We start from the raw sequence: 19,634 nt of genomic DNA, 5'->3' as shown, positions 1-19,634 counted from the left end.
TTTGAATCGACTCACCGACAGCCCTCAAACACCATTAAGCGGGGCCTACTTCATAAATAAAAAATGGGCCACTTGTTGACTAGAGTGTAGCGATTTTTGTTTTTTAAAGAATAAATTCAGTTTTAGATCGGATTTAAGATCAAAAAGGAAGGAAGAGAGTTTGAGATCAAATACAAACTTCTCTTTTAGTTTTCAAATTCAAGACCGTCAAACGCCCACAAATTTTTTTATGAAAATGTAGTTTACAAATTAAGTTTTATACAGTTCAAAAGTCTCTTTTGTTCTTTTCAATTTAGTGAGGCATCTAATTATGTTTTCTATGTAATTTAAGAAATTTACAGCTTTGCTCCATCAAGAACACACGCAAGCACGGACTCTTTCTCCCTCTCTCTCGTAATTCATAATTCATAGATAAATAATAGTTTGTCATTGTCCTTTTAATCGCCATCATGATATATAAATGAAATCTATTTGTCGACAAGGTGCTACCTCTTTGCAATTTTTGATCCGAAAATAAAAACTTCTGTAGATGGGAATTTCTTTCATGTTCTCGATGTTCCCTATAAAAGGCAAGGACAACGGCTGTCCGTCTCCTTTAATTTTCTCCCAAGAGTAAAAAACATTACCAAATTACAGAGGGAGAGAGATAGTGTGACGATATCCGTGTATATAATTGCAGAGAATGGGGAGAAGGCGGGAGCAGGAAGAAGGAGGAGGTGGAAATGGGAAGCGAGGACTGTTGCCGGCGGATCTGTCACCTGTGCCCTAATTCTTCTCCATTATCGCTTTCCTTTTGGTTGGTTGGAGGAGATTTATTGTGATTCTGAGGCAATGTGCGAGCGTTGTGGTTGTGGATCTGAGATGTGATCTATAGGAAGGATTATTCGGGATTTTTTTTGTCTTGCTTGTTTTTTGGGAGATTCATTTTGTTTTTAGGAAGGAAATTTGTGCCACTTTTTTCTCTCTGGTAAGGATACGTCCTTGATCGATGGCGTTGAGACGGGGGCCGTCTGGCGTCGGCGGCCAGAGGAGCAGGGCCGCGACTTTTCGGGTTTCGCTCGCGGCTTTTCTCGTCGTCTCCGTCATAGCGCCTCTTTGCTTCTTGGTCATCAGAGGAAAAGGCTCCGCGTCGTACGGTAGGTTCCTGAAAATTTCCTCTCCTGTTTCTGGATTTCGACTTCTTCTGCCCGTGCATTGTCATATTGGTTTGGCTTCCTTCAGTCGATTTGCTTTGCGGTGGTTTATATTTTCTCCCGTTTAGATTGTGTCGAAATCTGGCACGTTTTTTTCCTTGATCCTGCAGCATGACCTAATTTGCTTGATGATTGGATAATAAAGAGTTCAGCTTTAATTAGTCAGAATTTGATTGCTTCTATGTGGAGATCTGAGGAGATATGGGGTTCTCATTCTTTCTGTTTCTTTTCTTAGTTGGCCTGAGAGACCCAAAGTTTGGAGAAAGGTGATTGATGAGCATTAATGTGTCTGAAGGAATTTGTTGTTTGCACTCGCTGACTATGCTTTCTTTCATCTTTGCACGCATCTTCTCACTTTGATTATCGTTGGGTCTTTCTGTATGCGTCTGTTTTGGCTTCGTTTCTAGAATATTATGGATTGGTATCATGTGAATATTTGAGGCCAATACTTGTGCAGTAAATATTCATTGCCACTTCTTTTTTTACCATGTTTCCTCTTTGAATAGGAGAGAACATGCACGGTGTTACAAGATGGAAGCTAATCCTTGTTGGTCTTTCTTCGTTGTGTCAAATGTGAAGCCTTGTGCTTGTTTCTCAGGATTAAGTTGACTTGTTTCATTCATAAATCAATGTTACAGCAGATCTACTTGGATCCTAGTCCTTTCATCCTGTCACCTACGCTGGTGTTGGAAGTCCTGCAGTTAGTGTGCATGTTACGAGTCATCCTTCTCATTAGAAGGTTTTGTCAAGTGAAAGAATATTTCAGCAATACCGGAAGATAAGTTTTCATGAAGAGACTTAATTGGCGTCTAGATTTTTTGGTCAATTCCGAGTAGAGTAATAATTTCTGACCTAAAGTAATCCATAAGTCCTCTACCTAATCCTAGTCTCATGATGAAGCATGAGTTTGGAAATATGAGGTTAAATCTGATGGTCAGCCATATCATGAGTTTCCCGACAATTCTTTGCTTTAGCAATCCATTTTAAACTGAGGATCTTGTGTTTCTTTCTCACATTCAGCTTGTGGTTGACTCAAGCAACCTGACAGAATCATTGGTTGTAATGGGACACTGACACACTCATGCTTCAGGTTCACTGTTTCTCACAATATTGTGCTTCGATAGGTAGCCTTAAAAGGCAATCTTTATTCGGGCTCATGGTAATTACTTCTTACCTGGGCTGCAAAAAACCATTTAACTTGTGTCCACTACTTCTTTTGATTGGCGGGTTCAGGTGACATGATGGTCTCTCTGGTTTGCACATAATCATTGATGTACTTATTCCCTTGGATCCACTACCCCTTCTTTCTGTTAATGCACTTGTCCATGCATGAAATCTGATTGTACCTAAAAAATTGGATCAATTCTTTATTGTTGGCATTGATTGATAACCTCAATCTTTAATTAGGTACGTGCCTAGCCTGTTTCCTGTTTTCTTTACTTTGAAATCTTACTTCCCCCGTGGGAGAACAGGAACTGAGAAGGGCTTCATTTTGGATCCTTGAGCAATTAGACTTTGAAGAGTTAATCAATCATGATCTGTCAAATTTCTATACTATAGCAATCTTAGGCCTGGAATCAAGTTGTTTTGGAGAACATGTTGAATCATGTGAGGCTTATACTTATAGTGCTACCATTTAAATGATTGATATCTTACCTGTTGTGTAACTATGTCACATGGGTATAGGTGCAGGTGCCGGCATAGGCACCAATACAGATATGGGTACAGTGCAATTTCAAAATACTTGGGTACGGTGATACAACCATACAAAACATGCATACACATATTTATACACTTGTAGCTTATGTGTGGTTTATATATATATGAAAATATAAGAAAGTAGAACTGCACTACTGCAGTCACATATGCTGAACCTTGTTATAGGCTTACATTTATTAGCTTATCTTTGAAAAATTTTCAGTATTAAAAAAGCAAGAACGTGAAGGTAGCACCGTGGCAAGAACACACAGATTATACATATACATGGTGATACGCAGACACTTCCAGAATCATTACAAATTATTACTGGCATTACATGCATACTCTGTCTATTTTAGGCTTTTATCAGGTACATAAACAGAAAACGGTCAGATAAAGAAAGTACAAAGAAAGCACATAGAAAAATATAAACTACAAAATCTGCAGAAATGAACTGTTTTACATCATCAAAAAAGAATTAGCAAACAAGAAGAACAATGCAACATTATCAGAATTGAAAAAGATACCAAATGTTGGACGGAAGTGGGCTTGGTCAACTTTGACTAAATAAAACATGGTCAAATACGGCCTTGGGTGCAGTTGACCCCACCTGGTACGGTCAAATCCATGTCCAGGCTGTGTCCAGACCCACGCCTGTACCCATGCCCTTGTCCGGCCATGTCGACGTCCTTGGCTTTTCGGAAGTGTCCATGTTACAAAGTGTCCAAGTCTTCATCTGACTAAGCTACACCAGATCCTACTTTCTTTTCTTTTGGGTGATGATAGGGCTATAACTACTGATATACCTTTGTTCTTGCTTTTATTTTGTACAAAGTTGCAACCTGATTCTTGTAAATGAAGAAGGATTCAATAGATTCTTGGAGATGTTTACCAGAATCCTGTTTCTGGCTATATCTTGGACAGGTTCAAAACAGTTCTCCAGCAGAAAGTAGCCAAAAACTTCAATTTTTTGTGTCCTCAGTTTTAGTGTGGTTTGGGATTTGGGAACCATGACTTCAAAGCAATATTCCTATGCCTAACCCGTGATGCAAATGAAAACTACACAGAACTAGGATTCCATTTATTTTAAGCTCTTTGTGCATAATCTGTTGCATAACTTTAGTAATAAACTTTTGATTTGTCTGGGTTTCAGAAAGGATGGTGTGTCTTTGTATGTTGTCATTAGCTAACTCATATTAATATCTCTATTAGAAGTTCAAGGAAATGATTGTGTTTCATCTTATAGCATCTGATTGCTGTACTTTTGCTGTTGTCACTTAGAGGACAAAACCTATGTGTTGTCTACTGCTATGTTTCAAAATTAAAATTTTTTCTCTACTAACCAATCCAGTGATATCTGGTCGTCCATTTCTCAGGTCATATGGATTTTTTGACTGATCCCAACGGACAGGTAGGTTGCAAATCTGGATATCTGTTTGACCAGTCTTGTTGCCATGGGATAAATACTTTAAGTCAAAGTGTATGCTTAATATGTGTCTTCTGCTTGTGCAGCCATTGGATTGGAGGAAAAAGCTGGCTATGCAGCACATTAATTCCCTGTTTTCTCAAGAGGCAAGGAAATGATGCTTGTGCATTTTCATATGCTTCATATACTAAAAGCTCATTAGTTGGATCCATTTTTAGGTTGTTGATATCATCAAAGCCAACTTAGATGACTCTGGTCCTCTCAGTCTTAATATTTCAAGGCCTAATGGGTTGCCTTCTTCATGGGTGTATGTAAATTCGGATAGTGCAGGCAAACAGGTAATTTTTTTTAATTGTGTACTTTGATGCGGATTGTCACACCTTTACTACCTTCTGTTTCCTTAGGATAGAACCAATAACCCAAAATACAATGTTTGTCAAGCAGGATGCATTTATTGATGGTCGCAAAGCAACTGAACAAGAAACTCCGAAGAATAAAGACATAAAAGAAGCTTCTCAGAAAGATATCAAAGAAGCTGTACCTGGTATAGTTGGCATAGCATTTTCTTTTGATGTTTCTCAACAGAAACTTCTGGAAGAACTATGATCTCTCTGACTGTTTTGATTTACTGCAGATCATCCTGAAGCTACTGATACTCCGATAAAGATAGCCCGAAGGGTAATGTTTTCTAAGTTTTATGTTCTTTATTTGAAGTCTAATTTTGTATGAAAGTTTGTGTTTCTTAAGACAGCCTGACTTCTTGTGGTAAAAAACAAATGGCTATGAGAAAGAAAAAAGGAAAGACATCATCAATATACTGTGAGACAATTCAAAAGGGTTTGAGGAATGAGCTATTTTCTCAGGATTTTTCTGAGCATACCTCTGCAAATTGGCTTCTAGAAATATTGTGGGCTTATAATATCTTCAGATAATGTAGGACACATATCGAGTCCCAATGAGAATATTATAAGGGAAGGCTTCAAAATATAGAAAGAAAGAGTTTTTAGGAACGTTTGCAGTCATAATTATCTTTTGTTCAATTATATGTAAGAGGATATTCTTTCAGAGCGACCATATCTACAGGAAAGTGTTCCTCTTGGGGAGGTTCATCATGTTAGCCTGGAGCTAGGCTGCAACTGAGTTGTTTGGATTGGTTCTCATCTCCCCAAACCTGATTGTTGCACTTTTTTTTGGGGGGGATTTCTTTTCAGAACCTTCTTGCATGTATGCTTTCATTAACTGATGCTTTATTACCTTGACATGTTTCTGAGATATCTTTACATCTGGTTTTTTGTTTCATTATCTTCTTCAGTTTGTATAAATTGGAATTGATTCTTATGAAGTCTATGCTCCCACAGGTGTTGAGACAGAAGAGGAAGGAAAAAAGGGCTGCTGAACTTGTACAATATAACAGTGAAGCTACTGTCAAGCTTGAAAATGCTGCAATTGAGCGTTCAAAGGCTGTGGACTCTGCTGTACTTGGAAAATATAACATATGGAGGAAGGAGAATGTAAATGAAAACTCTGATACCACTGTAAGAGCTATAAGAGACCAAATCATCATGGCTGAGGTATATGCAGGCATAGCAAAATCGAAGAATAGGCTTGATCTGTATGAGGAGCTTATGCTTCGTTTGAAAGAGAGCCAACGATCTCTAGGAGAAACTAGTATTGATGCTGATCTCACACGCAGGTGAGCTTTACCTATTGATCATACATTAAGTAGATGGCATGTTGTGTTTCACCATTACATTGCTTTGACTGCTCACTCTACTATCTATATCACAGTCCAATTGAAAAGATGAAATTAATGGGTGACACGTTATCGAAGTCCAGAATGCGTCTTCATGATTGTGGGCTGGTAACACAGAAGCTACGAGCTATGCTTCAAGCTGCAGATGAGCAGGTGAGAAGCTTAAAGAAGCAAAGCATATTTTTAAGCCAACTGGCAGCTAAGACAATTCCGAATGCAATTCATTGCTTATCCATGCGCTTGGCAATAGCATATTACTTGCTTCCTCCTGAGAAAAGGAAGTTTCCTAACACGGAAAAACTGGAGGACCCAACTTTATACCATTATGCCCTGTTCTCTGATAATGTATTGGCTGCATCAGTTGTTGTCAACTCAACAATAATGAATGCAAAGGTATGAAACATAAATCATATGTTTGTTTTGCCTACATTAGTTTTTCTTGTTCTTCTCACATGGCTCATCTATGAATTAAATTTCAGGAACCAGAAAAGCATGTGTTCCATTTGGTAACTGACAAGCTCAATTTTGGGGCCATGAATATGTGGTTTTTGCTTAATCCACCAGGAAATGCAACAATTCACGTTGAAAATGTTGATGAGTTCAGGTGGCTGAACTCATCATATTGTCCTGTCCTGAAGCAGCTTGAATCTGCATCGATGAAAGAATACTACTTCAAAGCAGATCATCCGACCACTCTTTCGGCAGGTTCTTCCAATCTGAAGTACAGAAACCCAAAATACTTGTCCATGCTGAACCATCTGAGATTCTACCTCCCACAGGTTTATCCCAAGCTAGATAAAATCTTGTTCCTCGATGATGACATTGTGGTTCAAAAAGATTTGACGCCATTGTGGTCAGTTGATCTAAAGGGCAAAGTAAATGGGGCCGTGGAGACATGTGGACAGAGCTTTCATAGGTTTGACAAGTACCTCAATTTTTCAAACCCGCATATATCCAGGCATTTCAGTCCAAACGCCTGTGGATGGGCGTATGGCATGAATGTTTTTGACTTGAAGGAATGGAAGAAGAGGGATATCACAGGCATTTATCACAAGTGGCAAAATATGGTGCGATCTTCAGATTGTGCTTCATTTTTGTTTGCATTAAAGTTTTTTTTTTTTTTTTTCCATATTCTGCAGTTTTAGGTTCCTTTTCCTTACCTACACTCCTGATACCGTCCTCTGTGCTATCTGTGACCAGAACGAAGGCCGAACCCTCTGGAAGCTTGGAACATTGCCTCCTGGTCTTATTACATTTTATGGACTGACTCAACCTCTGGACAAGTCATGGCACGTTTTGGGGTTGGGTTACAACCCTACCGTTGATCGTTCTGAGATTGAGAATGCTGCTGTTGTACACTATAACGGGAATATGAAGCCCTGGCTGGACATTGCGATGACAAAGTACAGGCCATACTGGACCAAGTACATCAAGTATGACCACCCCATGCTTAAGACGTGCAAGCTCAGCGAGTAGTGAGGTCTCTTCATTTGCAGCCTGATGAAACCAATTGTAAAGGGCATCCTGACACAGCTGGGGTCTTCCTTCACCTACCGCGTGATGATTCTTTCCACATATGCACCCCATAGTTTTGTGATTCAATTTTTCATTCATTTTCCAATTGAGTTGAAGTACTCACGCTTTTGAGCCATTGGTGGCATGTATATACTAATTAATCTGGCATATGAAATTTGGTTAAGACAAAATGATCTTCATGGAAAGGGATTGAGAACCGCCTCTTTTTTGTGGGTTTCATTTTTGTGGGATCACTTGAGGCATGTCTCAGCAGCATGGTTCTCGACCCTTAGAAAAACTTGCGAGCATTGTGGCGGGGGGGGGGGGAGGAGGTTGGAGCAAGATTAAGATCATTTCTATCTTTTTCATCTGGGACTGTAGGAGGTGGGGTTGGAAATGACAGGAAGGTGTGAGTGGAGTTTCTTGACATTAGTTTCTGTTTTCATCTCTTACGCATGCTTTCAACTAGCTAAAGAAATAAATATGGTGGGCAAAAGACAGACCCTGTTAAATCTCTGTAAGTCTTTCGTCTCCTTTTTGTGTTTGCAGTTCTCATATTCTTCTTCCAATTTCCTTTGAATTGTTATTTCTTGTCATGTAAACCTATTGTGGATGATCGGAAAATTTTACCCCATGGATGAGATGATTTTCACCTGGAAGAAAAGGGAAAACCATTCTGCAATCAAATATCTGATGATACCAACCACTTTATGACGTTTCTTTCCTATGAGAGGACACAGTTATAGGAAAGGTATTCCGAAAGGGAAAGGCTGTGCTACTCTTTTCCTATGAAAAGTCGGGACCTCCACTAACCAATGAGAGCGCAATAGAATTTTCTTACGTCCTCTTCCTTTAGCATTGTAATGTAATGAAAATAAGCCTCTGAGAAGAAAATTGTAAAAATGTCTGGTTGTCATGTAACCTTGAGTACTGGAAGATATTTTCAGATTATATTTAGCAAGGAAAAACACACGCATGGATCATCCGAATGTTTCCTCCGCTGAGAAAAAAAAATACTTAATTTTGTTTCTCTTTAATCGTGTATTTGGCCCTTTGTATTTTCCATACATTAAAAATCCTCTTTGAGAACCAAGGCAACTCAAGATTGAGAAAGATGCATCCCAAGAAACTTGAACTAGTGGTCTGGCTTTTAATGAGAACTTGAAAGAAACGAAGTGTGGAGAATAATGTATGAGATGTGACTCTTCTAGCTAGAAAGCACATTAGAAGAAATTGGGAACATTTTTGGACTTCTTTTCATATGGTGCCCAATCGAACCAAATAAGAAATCTCGGTGGAACTTTCAGATCCCGTGGCGATTCACGGCAAGAAAGTGCAGCATCACTTGGGGGAGGATGTGGGCCTGTCTTTTTGCTATTTCACTCAGCTTCTAGACTTTCTTTTCACATTTAATTTAATTTTTGAAAGTGTTTTTTTTTTTCTGACCACAAATACAAAGAGCATTTTCTTTTTCTGTCTTAACTTTTTACCACATGCTGTCAAATAAGTGCTTGAATTAAACGTTATCTTACTTGAGAGAAAATGATGTTAAGTGCAATTTTTCTTCCCAAGAGTAAATTGTGCTATTATTTTTTCACACTGATCGATTTTTAGTATGTAACTTAAAATAATAACAATGTAATTTAGTAAGAAAGAGTAATACTGAAAAAAAGTTGTAGTTGATCTTTCTCAAATTAACAGAATTTCATTTCATGTCCAGTGGCGGAGCCCTCCCCCCATGCTTTGGAAAATTGAGATTTACCAAATAAATTTCAACCCTGGTGAAAATTTTTGAAATTATGGCCTCCCCACTGTTCATGCCTTTATTTGATGGCTCTTATAAAAAGTATAACCTTTATTAAGAGGAACACATGATGCAGTTGAAAAAGAACATTTCTGTTAAAGCTTTCTGTTTCTCAAATTAACAGAAGTTTATTTGGTGACTTCAGGAAAAGTACAACCTTCTTAAGAGAAACATAAAATGTAGTTTCCCTTTTTCTCAATTGTAGGCAAAATATGTAACTTTATCGCGCCCTGTCACCTTTTGACTGTAAATTTGAAGGTGAAAGTTCTTTAAGAATTTCGTTTATCTACCCCGTTTTAAGTTATAAAGTATCTTGCTTTCCCATGTTGATTTTGTTATATGAATCTAGTTATGCTCACAGTTTTCTAAAAAAAATATTATTCTTTCTTATTTTGGATATGCTTAAAGAGTGAAATATCAATAATAATGATGATAATAATAGTAGTAATAATAATAGTAATATACTAATGTGAAAGTGTGTTGAAATAAACTCCAAAAATTAAAATAAAAAATAAAGCATTTGTGCAGAGTGAAATTCACAGGCGTTTGAGATGACTGGGAGACCATGTCTTCATCTGGTTTAACATATATGTGTGCATTAAACAACTGCACTTCATATATTCGATTATTTAATTTCTGCGGGTCTCCCTAGTGTTAACAAATCTATTGCAAATTGATGGCCTTGACAAAGTTAAAATAACTTGGTGGTTCCATAAATTAATGATATCAGATCAGGAAGCATTGCTGGAAACTTATTCAAAATAATAAAGTAAACAATTTTTTTATTGGACACGCTTTTTATATAATCATCTAATGCTGCTTTTTTTTTTGCAGTCCTGACTTTATTGGATATTTGATGTGCATGATTATTCAAAAGAATGCAGATTCAGTGGTTGTGATGGTTATGAAAGTTTTTTTATGAACATGATTTTTTCAAAAAAAAAAAAAAATTTCGTTAATAAATTTACAACAATAACGTCTAAATTACAAATAATTATACAGATATAGCAACAAATCTTTATATCATTTTCCTTTGCATTCTCTTTTACTACATACTACTGCATACTTCCTGGCAGCGGTGGTTCTCACATGTGGACACCACACCAAAAAGGGACTCAGTTCTCGAGGCTATGCTTATCCAGAAAACCAAGAACTGGTTTTGGGAATTTTTAGGTAAACAAAGAGCGCGTTTTCTTTTCTTAATATATACATAAGCCCCCTAAGTTCGTCCATATTTTTTACTTTTTTTTTTCTTGAAAAAATGCATATATCCAGATTACCCAACAAACACAAAATTTAAAATCCCACCACTAAAAATACCAAGATAAAAAACTTTAAAGTTAGACTCAACTGGGCGGTAAGGTGGCTCATAATCCAAATGACCAAGGTTGGAATCTCACCATCGCTGTCACCTGTATGTTAATTATCTGACCAGCAAACAGTAGTAAGCTCGATAAGCCAATTTAATCATAAATTTTATAGAAACCAGAAAACAAGGTATAACCATGAAATATAAGGGTACAACTTTGAGGATTTTATGATAGTTTTCTTTATATAATATATACATATATATATATATATAAGTGAAAAATAAAAAATAAAGACTTGATTATATGATTAATTACACAAAATAGTTAAGAGTGATTAATTAGTTTAATGCTTAATCAACATGGTAGGCGGCTCAGGTTTGGGACGCCTCAAAGCAAGGGCTCCGCTCACCTGCTACGGTCCAACCTACCAAAAGAGAAGATAAGCATTGGACCCAAATAAAAGGAAAGAATTACAATAAGGCACCCACGGTTGGGAGCTTTACAAATTACTGCTAAGGGTTTTAGGTATTAAAATGTTTGTTTAGCAAATACAACATAGTTACGCAATCGTTCCCACGCACCTTTTTGATCCTCATTTTTCTCCTTTTCATTATTGTTCCGCTCCCTTTTATCTTGCCAATTTCATATATTATACCATTTTGTTATAGAGGTATTTTCAATTTTTTTACCATTTTTTGAATTCTACTTTTGCTTTTATAAAGTGTTTTTTGATTTGCCATCGAAAATATTTTTATCATTTTTAAGTGAATCCTCGTGTGGGCAACTATTCACATGGTCTCTTAAAAATAGAATCTTAAATATTTATCATATTATGTATATATAAGTGTCCTATCAAATTTAAGTATTTTTAAACAAGTATCTTTTTAACAAAATTTTCTAACTCCGCCACAAATTCATGTTAGAAAGCTAATATAGAACATGTTCTAGCATTTGTTTTATTGCATGTCAAAAACAAATCCAGTAAAGGATAGACCACGGACAGCACATTTTGTTGGAAAAGACAGCCTAAGGGCACATTTGTTATTTCGTATGACTTGCCGTTAATTAGATAAACTAGTGATGAGCTTTTGAGAATGATGTCTGAATTTGAGTGCTCGAATGTAAATATTAAAACATTGGCTGGTCAGACAAGCTTAGTTAGAAAATTGAGAACGTTTCTGTAATTGTTCCCAAATAAAAGGTAAGCGAAATGGACGCGTCCTGGTTAAAAAGGAGGAGAGAAGGGAAGGGTAACACTTCGGATCTCCCATCGACCTTCACCTCGCCATGGCTTCTGCTTCTCGTCTTCTCACCCGCCGCTCCAGAAAGGTTCTTCTTCTTTCTGTTCTGCCTTTTTTTTGTTGCTCCACTGATCTATATGTTCCTTTCTTTTTCTTTTCTTTTTCCATTTCTGGTAATTCCTTGTGCGACTTTTTCGTTTAGCTTCCTCTTCCTAGAATCCATTGATTGGTGCTCTTGTGTGTTTTCAGTTGTGTTCCGACGCCCAAACCCTTTCGATCCGTCAGTTCAGTGCAAGTTTTGTTGTTAAGGACACCGGTGAGTGGACTTACCTTGTTCTTACAGGAATTGGGAAATTCTAATTGGATTTTCATTTTTTTGGTGGCTGAATTGGGCTTGGTTTTTCTTCTTGCAGACGCTTTACGAAATCACCAGCATGAGGTCATTTCTCATAAGAAAGCGAATGATTTTAGCTCGGTGGATGGTTCTGCTGGGAAGATTCGCAGCTTCAAGGTAACAAATCTTGTTAGCTTTTGTTTTTCGGCACTATTGAGCGTTCAATGGATGATTTTTTTTTTTTTTAATTTCCCATCGTGGGTGGTATTCAGGTTTCGGGCATTGGAGAGAGAAGAAGCGGCACAAGTTTGCAAACTATCAGCAGGATTAGCACGTCATCGGTCGACATGAATGGTGGCTGGTTTTTTAGAGATAGACATGGGATCTCACGGTTGGTTCTAAACTGGAAAAGGGTTTCTATATATTCTCCATCGCAGCCATTTTATTCAGATAGGTTGGATGTCTCGTGCATCTGTTCTCGTTGATAAAACTGCACCTCTATCTCCCAAGTTATCCGTCCTCTTTTTATGAGTGGGTGCCGTCAAAGTATCTCCTAAAGTTGATTCTTGGATTGCAATGCCTTTACAGGAAGGGCGTTTTTCAACGCCTGGACTTCTGAATCCTGGCATGGTTATATGGGATTCAGGGTGGTTGAATTTGGAAACTCCGGACATATGAATTAGTCAAACATGCGCGTCCCAAGTGGGCATGAAATTGCTCTGAGTCATGTTAATTCAAATAAACATTTATCATTTCCTTCTGTTGACATTAATAGTTGAAAAAAGCCAGGCTGCATCTTACTCTTGTTCTTGTTGTTTACCAGTTCGTCACCACAAGCAGTCAGGAGATATTCATCTGCCTCTGGTAGGTTAAGTCTTACTTCCTTGCCTAACATATTGCCTCTTGCGTTTTGTTTTCTTCTCTTAATGGAGTGACGTTTTCTGTTTCTGTTCATACGGTCAGTTTTTTGGTTTGTTAGCATGGACATACCACACTACATAGAGCCTTTTAGCCTTTAGGTCAATTATGTATGTGATACTTGTTGTGAAAGAAATGTACTAAACCTGTTGATGGTTCTTGTAAGTGATGTGAATATCCTATCATATTGGCCTGTATTCAGTCCATTGCTGAAATAATGTTGTACGTATGGGTTTAAAAGATAGTTCTTGTTCTGCCTTTTAATTATTTTGTATCAGTTTTATATTGTTTTTCAAATAAAAATATAGGAATTCTGATAAATATGAGCCTATGGGCTGATGCTTATCAGCCTGCTACACTGTGTCATCAGCAAACTGATACAACGCCAATATTAATATTGATAAAACTGGTGTCCATCACTAGACTTCCATTGCTTTATCATGCAAAATTGTAATCAGGTTCAGGTGTCTAGGATTGCCTAGAATTTCGGATCTAAACTTCTGTAAAGTCTGGGTTAACTTTCAATTTCGGCCTGTACTTCATAACAAAGTAAAAGTCGTGGAACATGCTGAAATTTAAAGCTTGTCCCTTTTTTGTGGACAAAACAATGAAACACACAATGTGTAAATGGCTTGTGCTTTTGTGCATTTTCATCATACTGCCTTTTGGTTGCTATTATCTTGAACATTTTTCTTCTCCTGCTGCTTATTTTCTGTTGTCTTATGGCTTGATATCCTGGTTTTATCTAAATTTCTTTGACGAGTTCTCAATTCTATTATAATAATCCTTCTGAGAGCTTTTGTTTGAGGGGCATCACTTATGGGAGTCAATTTTCTATGTTATTTCAGGGTTGCCTCCTCATCAGCAGATTGGGATGCCATCTCTTTCTCCTACGATGACTGAGGTGAGACTTGGTTCTTCAACAAGAGAGCTTCAGGCCTTTGTGTAACCATTCTCTCTTTCCATATTATAGTTACTTGAGCTTGAACTTGTTTTTATAGGGAAACATTGCGAAGTGGCTGAAGAAAGAAGGAGATAAGATTTCTCCTGGCGAAGTGCTTTGTGAAGTTGAAACTGTAGGAACTTTTGCCATTTTTTTCTTAACTTTTCAGGATCTGCTTCACTGAATGCTACATGTATATTTAGATAGGACAAAGCAACAGTGGAAATGGAGTGCATGGAGGAAGGTTATTTAGCTAAGATCATCCATGGAGATGGAGCAAAAGAAATCAAAGTTGGTGAGGTGAGACTGAGATGCTTTTAAGTTTTAACGTGTTGGCATTACTGTCACATTCATCAAACAAGAGGAAAGTTATGAACCTTTTGACAACATCTCCTATGTTCAAAGACAAACAAGCAATGCTAGTGGTTCAAGGTAAATAGAAGCGATAATCTTGACAACCTTAAAAGTGTTTGACCCACACTTTCTTCCACTCTGCACTGTCTCCATTGGCTCCCTCAAAAGAAGGTTGTTATAAACTTATAGTGAAAGGGAAACATGTTAATGGTTCATGTATAAGACAAGGAAGTTTCAAGATTACTTGGCTTTTACTAATTCAACTGTTTAAACTTTAGAATTTAAAGTCATTTCCTGGGTTAAATTAAGCAATGGTCATGTTACTGCAACTACAGTTATATTCTGCTCTCACTTCCCTCTGCCTCCACCTGCAATCCATTCTTTTCCACAAGAAAGGGTGCTAGAGCCCAAGGTCCTTTTTTTTTTCCTTTATTGACTGAGCAAATGAAGATCAAGAGGATTTTTTGCATGCTTTAGTCCAAAGATAATGTGTTAGTTTCTCAGCTTTTTGAGGAAACTAAACACCAATAAGAAGTTGCACGTACAACTTTTGGGCTGTCTTAATTTGCTGCCCTGGTCAAATTAATGGCTAGATAACTTAAATCCGTATTCGGGCTGGAAACTGCTCATGGCTTATGATTATAGGAATTTATATATTGACATAAAAAAGAGTATATTGCTGGAGAAGGAAGGTGCTACAACGTTGAAGTTTGTAACTAAACAAAAAGAAGTGATATGGCATCCCCATTTTCTGCTCTTGTTACAGCAAACTTGCAAGTGAAAGCAGTTGACATAATAAGCTCTAAATGCTGAATTCATTCAAATTCTTTTCCAGAATAATTTGTTGGTACTTATTGCCAGGTGATTGCTATTACTGTTGAGGAAGAAGCGGATGTTGGAAAGTTCAAGGATTACGAAGTTTCAACATCACCTGCTGCTTCTGATGATGCTTCTGGGAAGGAATCTTCTGATTCTTCCCATCCAGCAAAGGAAGATGTCCAGCCTGAAAGTGTTCCTGAGACAAAGGGTAAAAAAGAGAGTGAGCCCCATCGGCCAGATGATCGAATTTTCATTAGCCCAATAGCCAAAAAATTGGCACAAGATAACAATGTAGGTTATCTTTGTATGACAGTATTCTATTAATCTGTTCGGCACTCTAGCCATTTAATTTTGTGATAATAATCTCCACTGTGAAGTGCATAAAGTAACTTTTGGTTATAAAATTTCATTTGAGTAACCAATTTTCTTACATGTGTGATGTAGGTTCCTCTTTCAAAAATTAAAGGGACAGGGCCAGAAGGCCGTATCGTGAAGGCTGACATAGATGACTACTTGGGTATATTCTCGTGCAAACGTGTTATTCAGTCATGGATTCGAATTATGATATTTGGGTCATTAGCATGCTGCTGGTTGGTAGAATAGGATCATATTTTTTTCCTTCTTGGAAGGTCTGAATCCTGAGGGTGATTTTGTTGTATCAAAAGCTGTCCAATTTTATATTTATTCATTTTGCGGTAAGATCTCAGATATTTGAGAAAGTACCTGTAAGTGGTCTATAGAAGACAATTAATCTAGTGAGTGAAATTTATATTGTGAAGCCAGTTTCCTAAATAGGCAATGTACATCACTTTGGATGAGCAAATGCTGAAATTAGTAGACGTTGGTGGTGCCCCTGCCTTCATAACTTGGTTGCCTCTTAACTATGTCATGTGGAGTCACCAAGTAGGCCTCTGCACCCGAGTCAAATAAGGTGCCACCTGGCTGTCAGTTTTCGATATCCTAAGTTGCTACCCATACCTTAATTGTTTTTCAAAATGATGTGTCCACAGACTCCACACTTACGTGACATAGCCCCTTAGCAAGTCAAAGTTGAATTTTGGAGGTTCTACTAGGATTTGTTATAACCCCTGGGTCTGGCTATGCCTAAAATGAGGCAAAAGATGGCTGACATGCTTACTGCAATGAAGCAGAGGGTCCATGAAATATTGTTCTATGCTTATGTCTCATTCAACAAAATGAGGAAAACCTGTTTTACACTTTTACTTAATGAACAGATGCTGTAACTTTTAGGTATGGTGAAAAAATTATCATCATCTGTCTTTCTAATCAGGGGTAACTATTTTTAATATATCTAACATTATTAAAAGCTTTTTATTAGTGTGATGTGGTGATTGTTTTGAAATTAGCACAAGGAATCCTAAATAAGTGTATTCTTTTCATAGTTAACAGTTATTTTTTATTTTCTACTCTTCTGCTGTTATTTCCAGTGCAGACGTAGGCTTGTGTATTTTGCTTCTATTGTCAAATTTTTACTAATTTTAGTACTTGGAGACATTGAGGTTTTCCTCTCCCTACTTTTAATGATTCTTGAAATTATTTGATTGCTGTTATCCAGCTAGATATTTTGGAAACTGCAGATTCTTTTGTATCTTCAGTGTTTGTTTGTAGGTTATGCTTTCTCTGTTGTTGACGCACTGCTGATGCTGTCATCTGTGTATTATGTGCAACTTCTTTCTTTCAGCTCGGAGTTCAAAGGAAGCCCCTGCTGCATCCAAAACTGCAGCAGCTACACAAATGTTGGAGTACTCTGATATTCCTCATTCACAGATAAGAAAGGTAATTAGGCAATAAATTTCTGATGTATTATCAGTTACCTCCCTTTCTCTTGTTTGTTCACATGATAATTTCTTTTAATCAATTGTCAATTTGCAGATAACGGCCTCCCGCCTACTGTTCTCCAAACAAAGCATTCCTCATTATTACTTGACAGTTGATGTGTGTGTTGATAAACTCATGAGGTGAGTGCCAACCTCTTTGGTCAGTATCCGTTTTTTGCCTCAAGTTTAGTCATTAACCTGCATGTGCTGATTACCGATGTTCTCTGACAGTTTGCGCACACAGCTAAATTCATTGCAAGAATCTTCTGGTGGGAAAAAACTTTCCATCAACGACTTTGTAATAAAGGTTTGCTGCCTTTGTACCTTGCACTTTGGTGATGTCGAGCAATTCTTCATGAATAGTAATGGTGCTTAACTAAAATATTTCCGAAGTATGCAACTTGCAAGCAGAAGAAAATTTTTCATACTAGTCTCCTATATGTTAAATATCTGGAAATTGTAATTTTTTTCGTAAATAAACAAAAATAATCTTATATTCTGATAAGATCACATTGTTTCACAAGCTTTGGAAAACTGCTTTAGGCTATGATTTCTAATACATCATTTTTTGACAAACGGTGATAATATGAGCATCCTGTGTGTTACTGCAGGACTTATCTTAAATGGCCTTATCCACTCCCAGCTTTTCTTAATATTATACAAGATATTGGAAAATTGTTTCTAACCTATGGCTTCTGATTTTTAAAATGAGATCATTTTCAGATAAAAGGCACGAAATATGTCTCCTTTGTTGTGGCTCCAGGATTCCTGGTTTATTCAATTGAGTTTGGCAATGAGGCTGCTTGATTAACATTTCATCATGTACAATAACAGGCTTCTGCTTTGGCCAATCGTAAGGTTCCCGAATGCAATGGTTCCTGGACAGATGAGTATATCAGACGGTAAGTCTTGATTTCTCTTCTATGTCCTTTCACATTCATTTGGAGAGTGAACACGATGTTACTTTTGTGTTGTAGGTTTCACAATGTGAATATAAATGTTGCTGTTCAGACCGATAATGGGCTATTTGTCCCTGTTGTTAGAGTAAGAGATTCACTTGGATGCTTTTGCAACCTGTGTAATGGCAAATTCTGACTTTTCTTTGTTCACAGGATGCAGATAAGAAAGGGCTATCTGCCATCGCGGCAGACGTAAAACATCTTGCTGAGAAAGCCAAAAGCAATAGCCTGAAGCCAGAAGATTATGAGGTGAGTGTGGTACTGTCTTCTTATTTAGAATTATGTCTGTTAGACCTTTATTCTTGAAATTCGGTGATGCAGGGAGGCACATTTACAGTGTCAAACTTAGGTGGCCCGTTTGGTATAAAGCAGTTCTGTGCTATTATCAATCCTCCCCAGGCAGCAATTCTAGCTGTTGGCTCTGGTAAGATTCTCAACTGCGATATTTTGAAATTTGATTTATTCCTTCTTGGGTCGCCAACTATACCATAAACATCCGACCACTTCTAACAACTTACTTTTGAACAGCTGAAAAGAGGGTAGTACCCGGTGGTCTGCCGGACGAATACAAAGTCAGTTCTTTCATGACGGTCACCTTAAGTTGCGACCATCGTGTCATTGATGGTATGCACTCAAATCGGACTTTTTCCTCCTTAAACTAATTCATTTAAATTTTCTATACTTGCTCAGCCATCAATCTGCAAGTTTTAGATTCAGGTTTTACTGACTTTCTTTTGATCATGTGAAGGTGCAATTGGTGCCGAGTGGCTCAAATCGTTCAAAGGCTACATCGAAGATCCGATTTCCATGTTGCTTTAAACCAGATGTGGCATTTCCTTGAAAGAAATTTTGTGCCAATTGAGTTTCCAAATAAGCGCTACCGTGTCATGTCTTAAGAAATTTTGTTGCCATTTAGTTTTTAAAATAAACTCTCATGGGTACTGATATTCTGCTGCTCAGCTCGGGGATCGAGAGGCCCAGATTTTTCTTTGTATCATTGATGTGCTGATTTATCATTCGACAAATTTCACTACAAATTGCTGCTGATTTTTGCATAAGAAAATAGTTATTGCTTGAGGATCATGGTAACCCTGATATTGCCCCCAGATTCGTTTATTAAAATGGTTTTGTTGATGAATAACTCTTGGGTAATGCATTTTTTGTTGACGGAAGGACGCTTGGTGATGCATTTTGCCAACTTTATAATTCATCATTCTGGATTCCCTGCATAGGAAAAAGTCTGACCACTGGAAACGTAAACTCCTGGTGATGCCTGATACTTTAGTGGATAGGTATATTGTTTCTCATCCAGGTTTTAAAGCAATCATCGATCTCAGGGGCATGGAAAAAGGGAGTATCTCACCCCACTGGAAACATAATCACATGGTGAGATTAATATGGCGAGATTATGACACTAGGTCCATCTACAACCTTGCAATCGTTTCCATCGTCTTTTTGTTCACTAAGAAAAGGTTGAGTTTACTCTTTAGGTTTACAGTAGGTCAACTCTACAGTCCATGATTAAGGAA

The 19,634-nt window shown here is 37.5% G+C and overlaps 2 protein-coding genes across 2 annotated transcripts; both read left to right on the top strand.

Moving 5' to 3' along the window:
- The first annotated feature begins 517 nt into the window (after positions 1–517).
- On the top strand, positions 518–7,825 carry LOC116260344 (polygalacturonate 4-alpha-galacturonosyltransferase-like). The gene is made up of 10 exons (XM_031638606.2): positions 518–1,136; positions 4,268–4,302; positions 4,404–4,463; positions 4,536–4,655; positions 4,762–4,861; positions 4,952–4,995; positions 5,676–6,010; positions 6,106–6,463; positions 6,550–7,137; positions 7,271–7,825. Exons 1-10 carry the CDS (start codon positions 989–991, stop codon positions 7,544–7,546), a joined length of 2,064 nt encoding a protein of 687 aa, XP_031494466.1. The 5' UTR covers positions 518–988; the 3' UTR covers positions 7,547–7,825.
- A 4,101-nt stretch (positions 7,826–11,926) lies between these two features.
- On the top strand, positions 11,927–19,194 carry LOC116261091 (dihydrolipoyllysine-residue acetyltransferase component 2 of pyruvate dehydrogenase complex, mitochondrial-like). The gene is made up of 19 exons (XM_031639699.1): positions 11,927–12,028; positions 12,190–12,256; positions 12,354–12,451; positions 12,547–12,665; positions 13,098–13,138; positions 14,041–14,096; positions 14,194–14,268; positions 14,343–14,435; positions 15,351–15,599; positions 15,753–15,825; positions 17,011–17,105; positions 17,202–17,287; positions 17,378–17,453; positions 17,981–18,048; positions 18,124–18,190; positions 18,259–18,354; positions 18,427–18,529; positions 18,634–18,729; positions 18,854–19,194. Exons 1-19 carry the CDS (start codon positions 11,987–11,989, stop codon positions 18,922–18,924), a joined length of 1,671 nt encoding a protein of 556 aa, XP_031495559.1. The 5' UTR covers positions 11,927–11,986; the 3' UTR covers positions 18,925–19,194.
- The last annotated feature ends 440 nt before the right edge of the window (positions 19,195–19,634 follow it).

The sequence above is a fragment of the Nymphaea colorata genome, chromosome 9, assembly GCF_008831285.2.
Source record: "Nymphaea colorata isolate Beijing-Zhang1983 chromosome 9, ASM883128v2, whole genome shotgun sequence".
Classification (NCBI taxonomy): Eukaryota; Viridiplantae; Streptophyta; class Magnoliopsida; order Nymphaeales; family Nymphaeaceae; genus Nymphaea; species Nymphaea colorata.
This window is presented reverse-complemented; position numbering and strand designations above follow the sequence as displayed.

What these genes read in the sequence shown, in the direction of transcription:
- LOC116260344 (XM_031638606.2), top strand. Translation starts at nt 989, where the DNA reads ATGGCGTTGAGACGGGGGCCGTCTGGCGTCGGCGGCCAGAGGAGCAGG. An exon ending in ATTCCCTGTTTTCTCAAGAG is followed by an intron (nt 4,464 to 4,535) that starts GCAAGGAAATGA and finishes ATCCATTTTTAG; the next exon opens with GTTGTTGATATCATCAAAGC. An exon ending in TATCAAAGAAGCTGTACCTG is followed by an intron (nt 4,862 to 4,951) that starts GTATAGTTGGCA and finishes GATTTACTGCAG; the next exon opens with ATCATCCTGAAGCTACTGAT.
- LOC116261091 (XM_031639699.1), top strand. Translation starts at nt 11,987, where the DNA reads ATGGCTTCTGCTTCTCGTCTTCTCACCCGCCGCTCCAGAAAG. An exon ending in TTTTGTTGTTAAGGACACCG is followed by an intron (nt 12,257 to 12,353) that starts GTGAGTGGACTT and finishes TTCTTCTTGCAG; the next exon opens with ACGCTTTACGAAATCACCAG. An exon ending in AATTGGCACAAGATAACAAT is followed by an intron (nt 15,600 to 15,752) that starts GTAGGTTATCTT and finishes TGTGTGATGTAG; the next exon opens with GTTCCTCTTTCAAAAATTAA.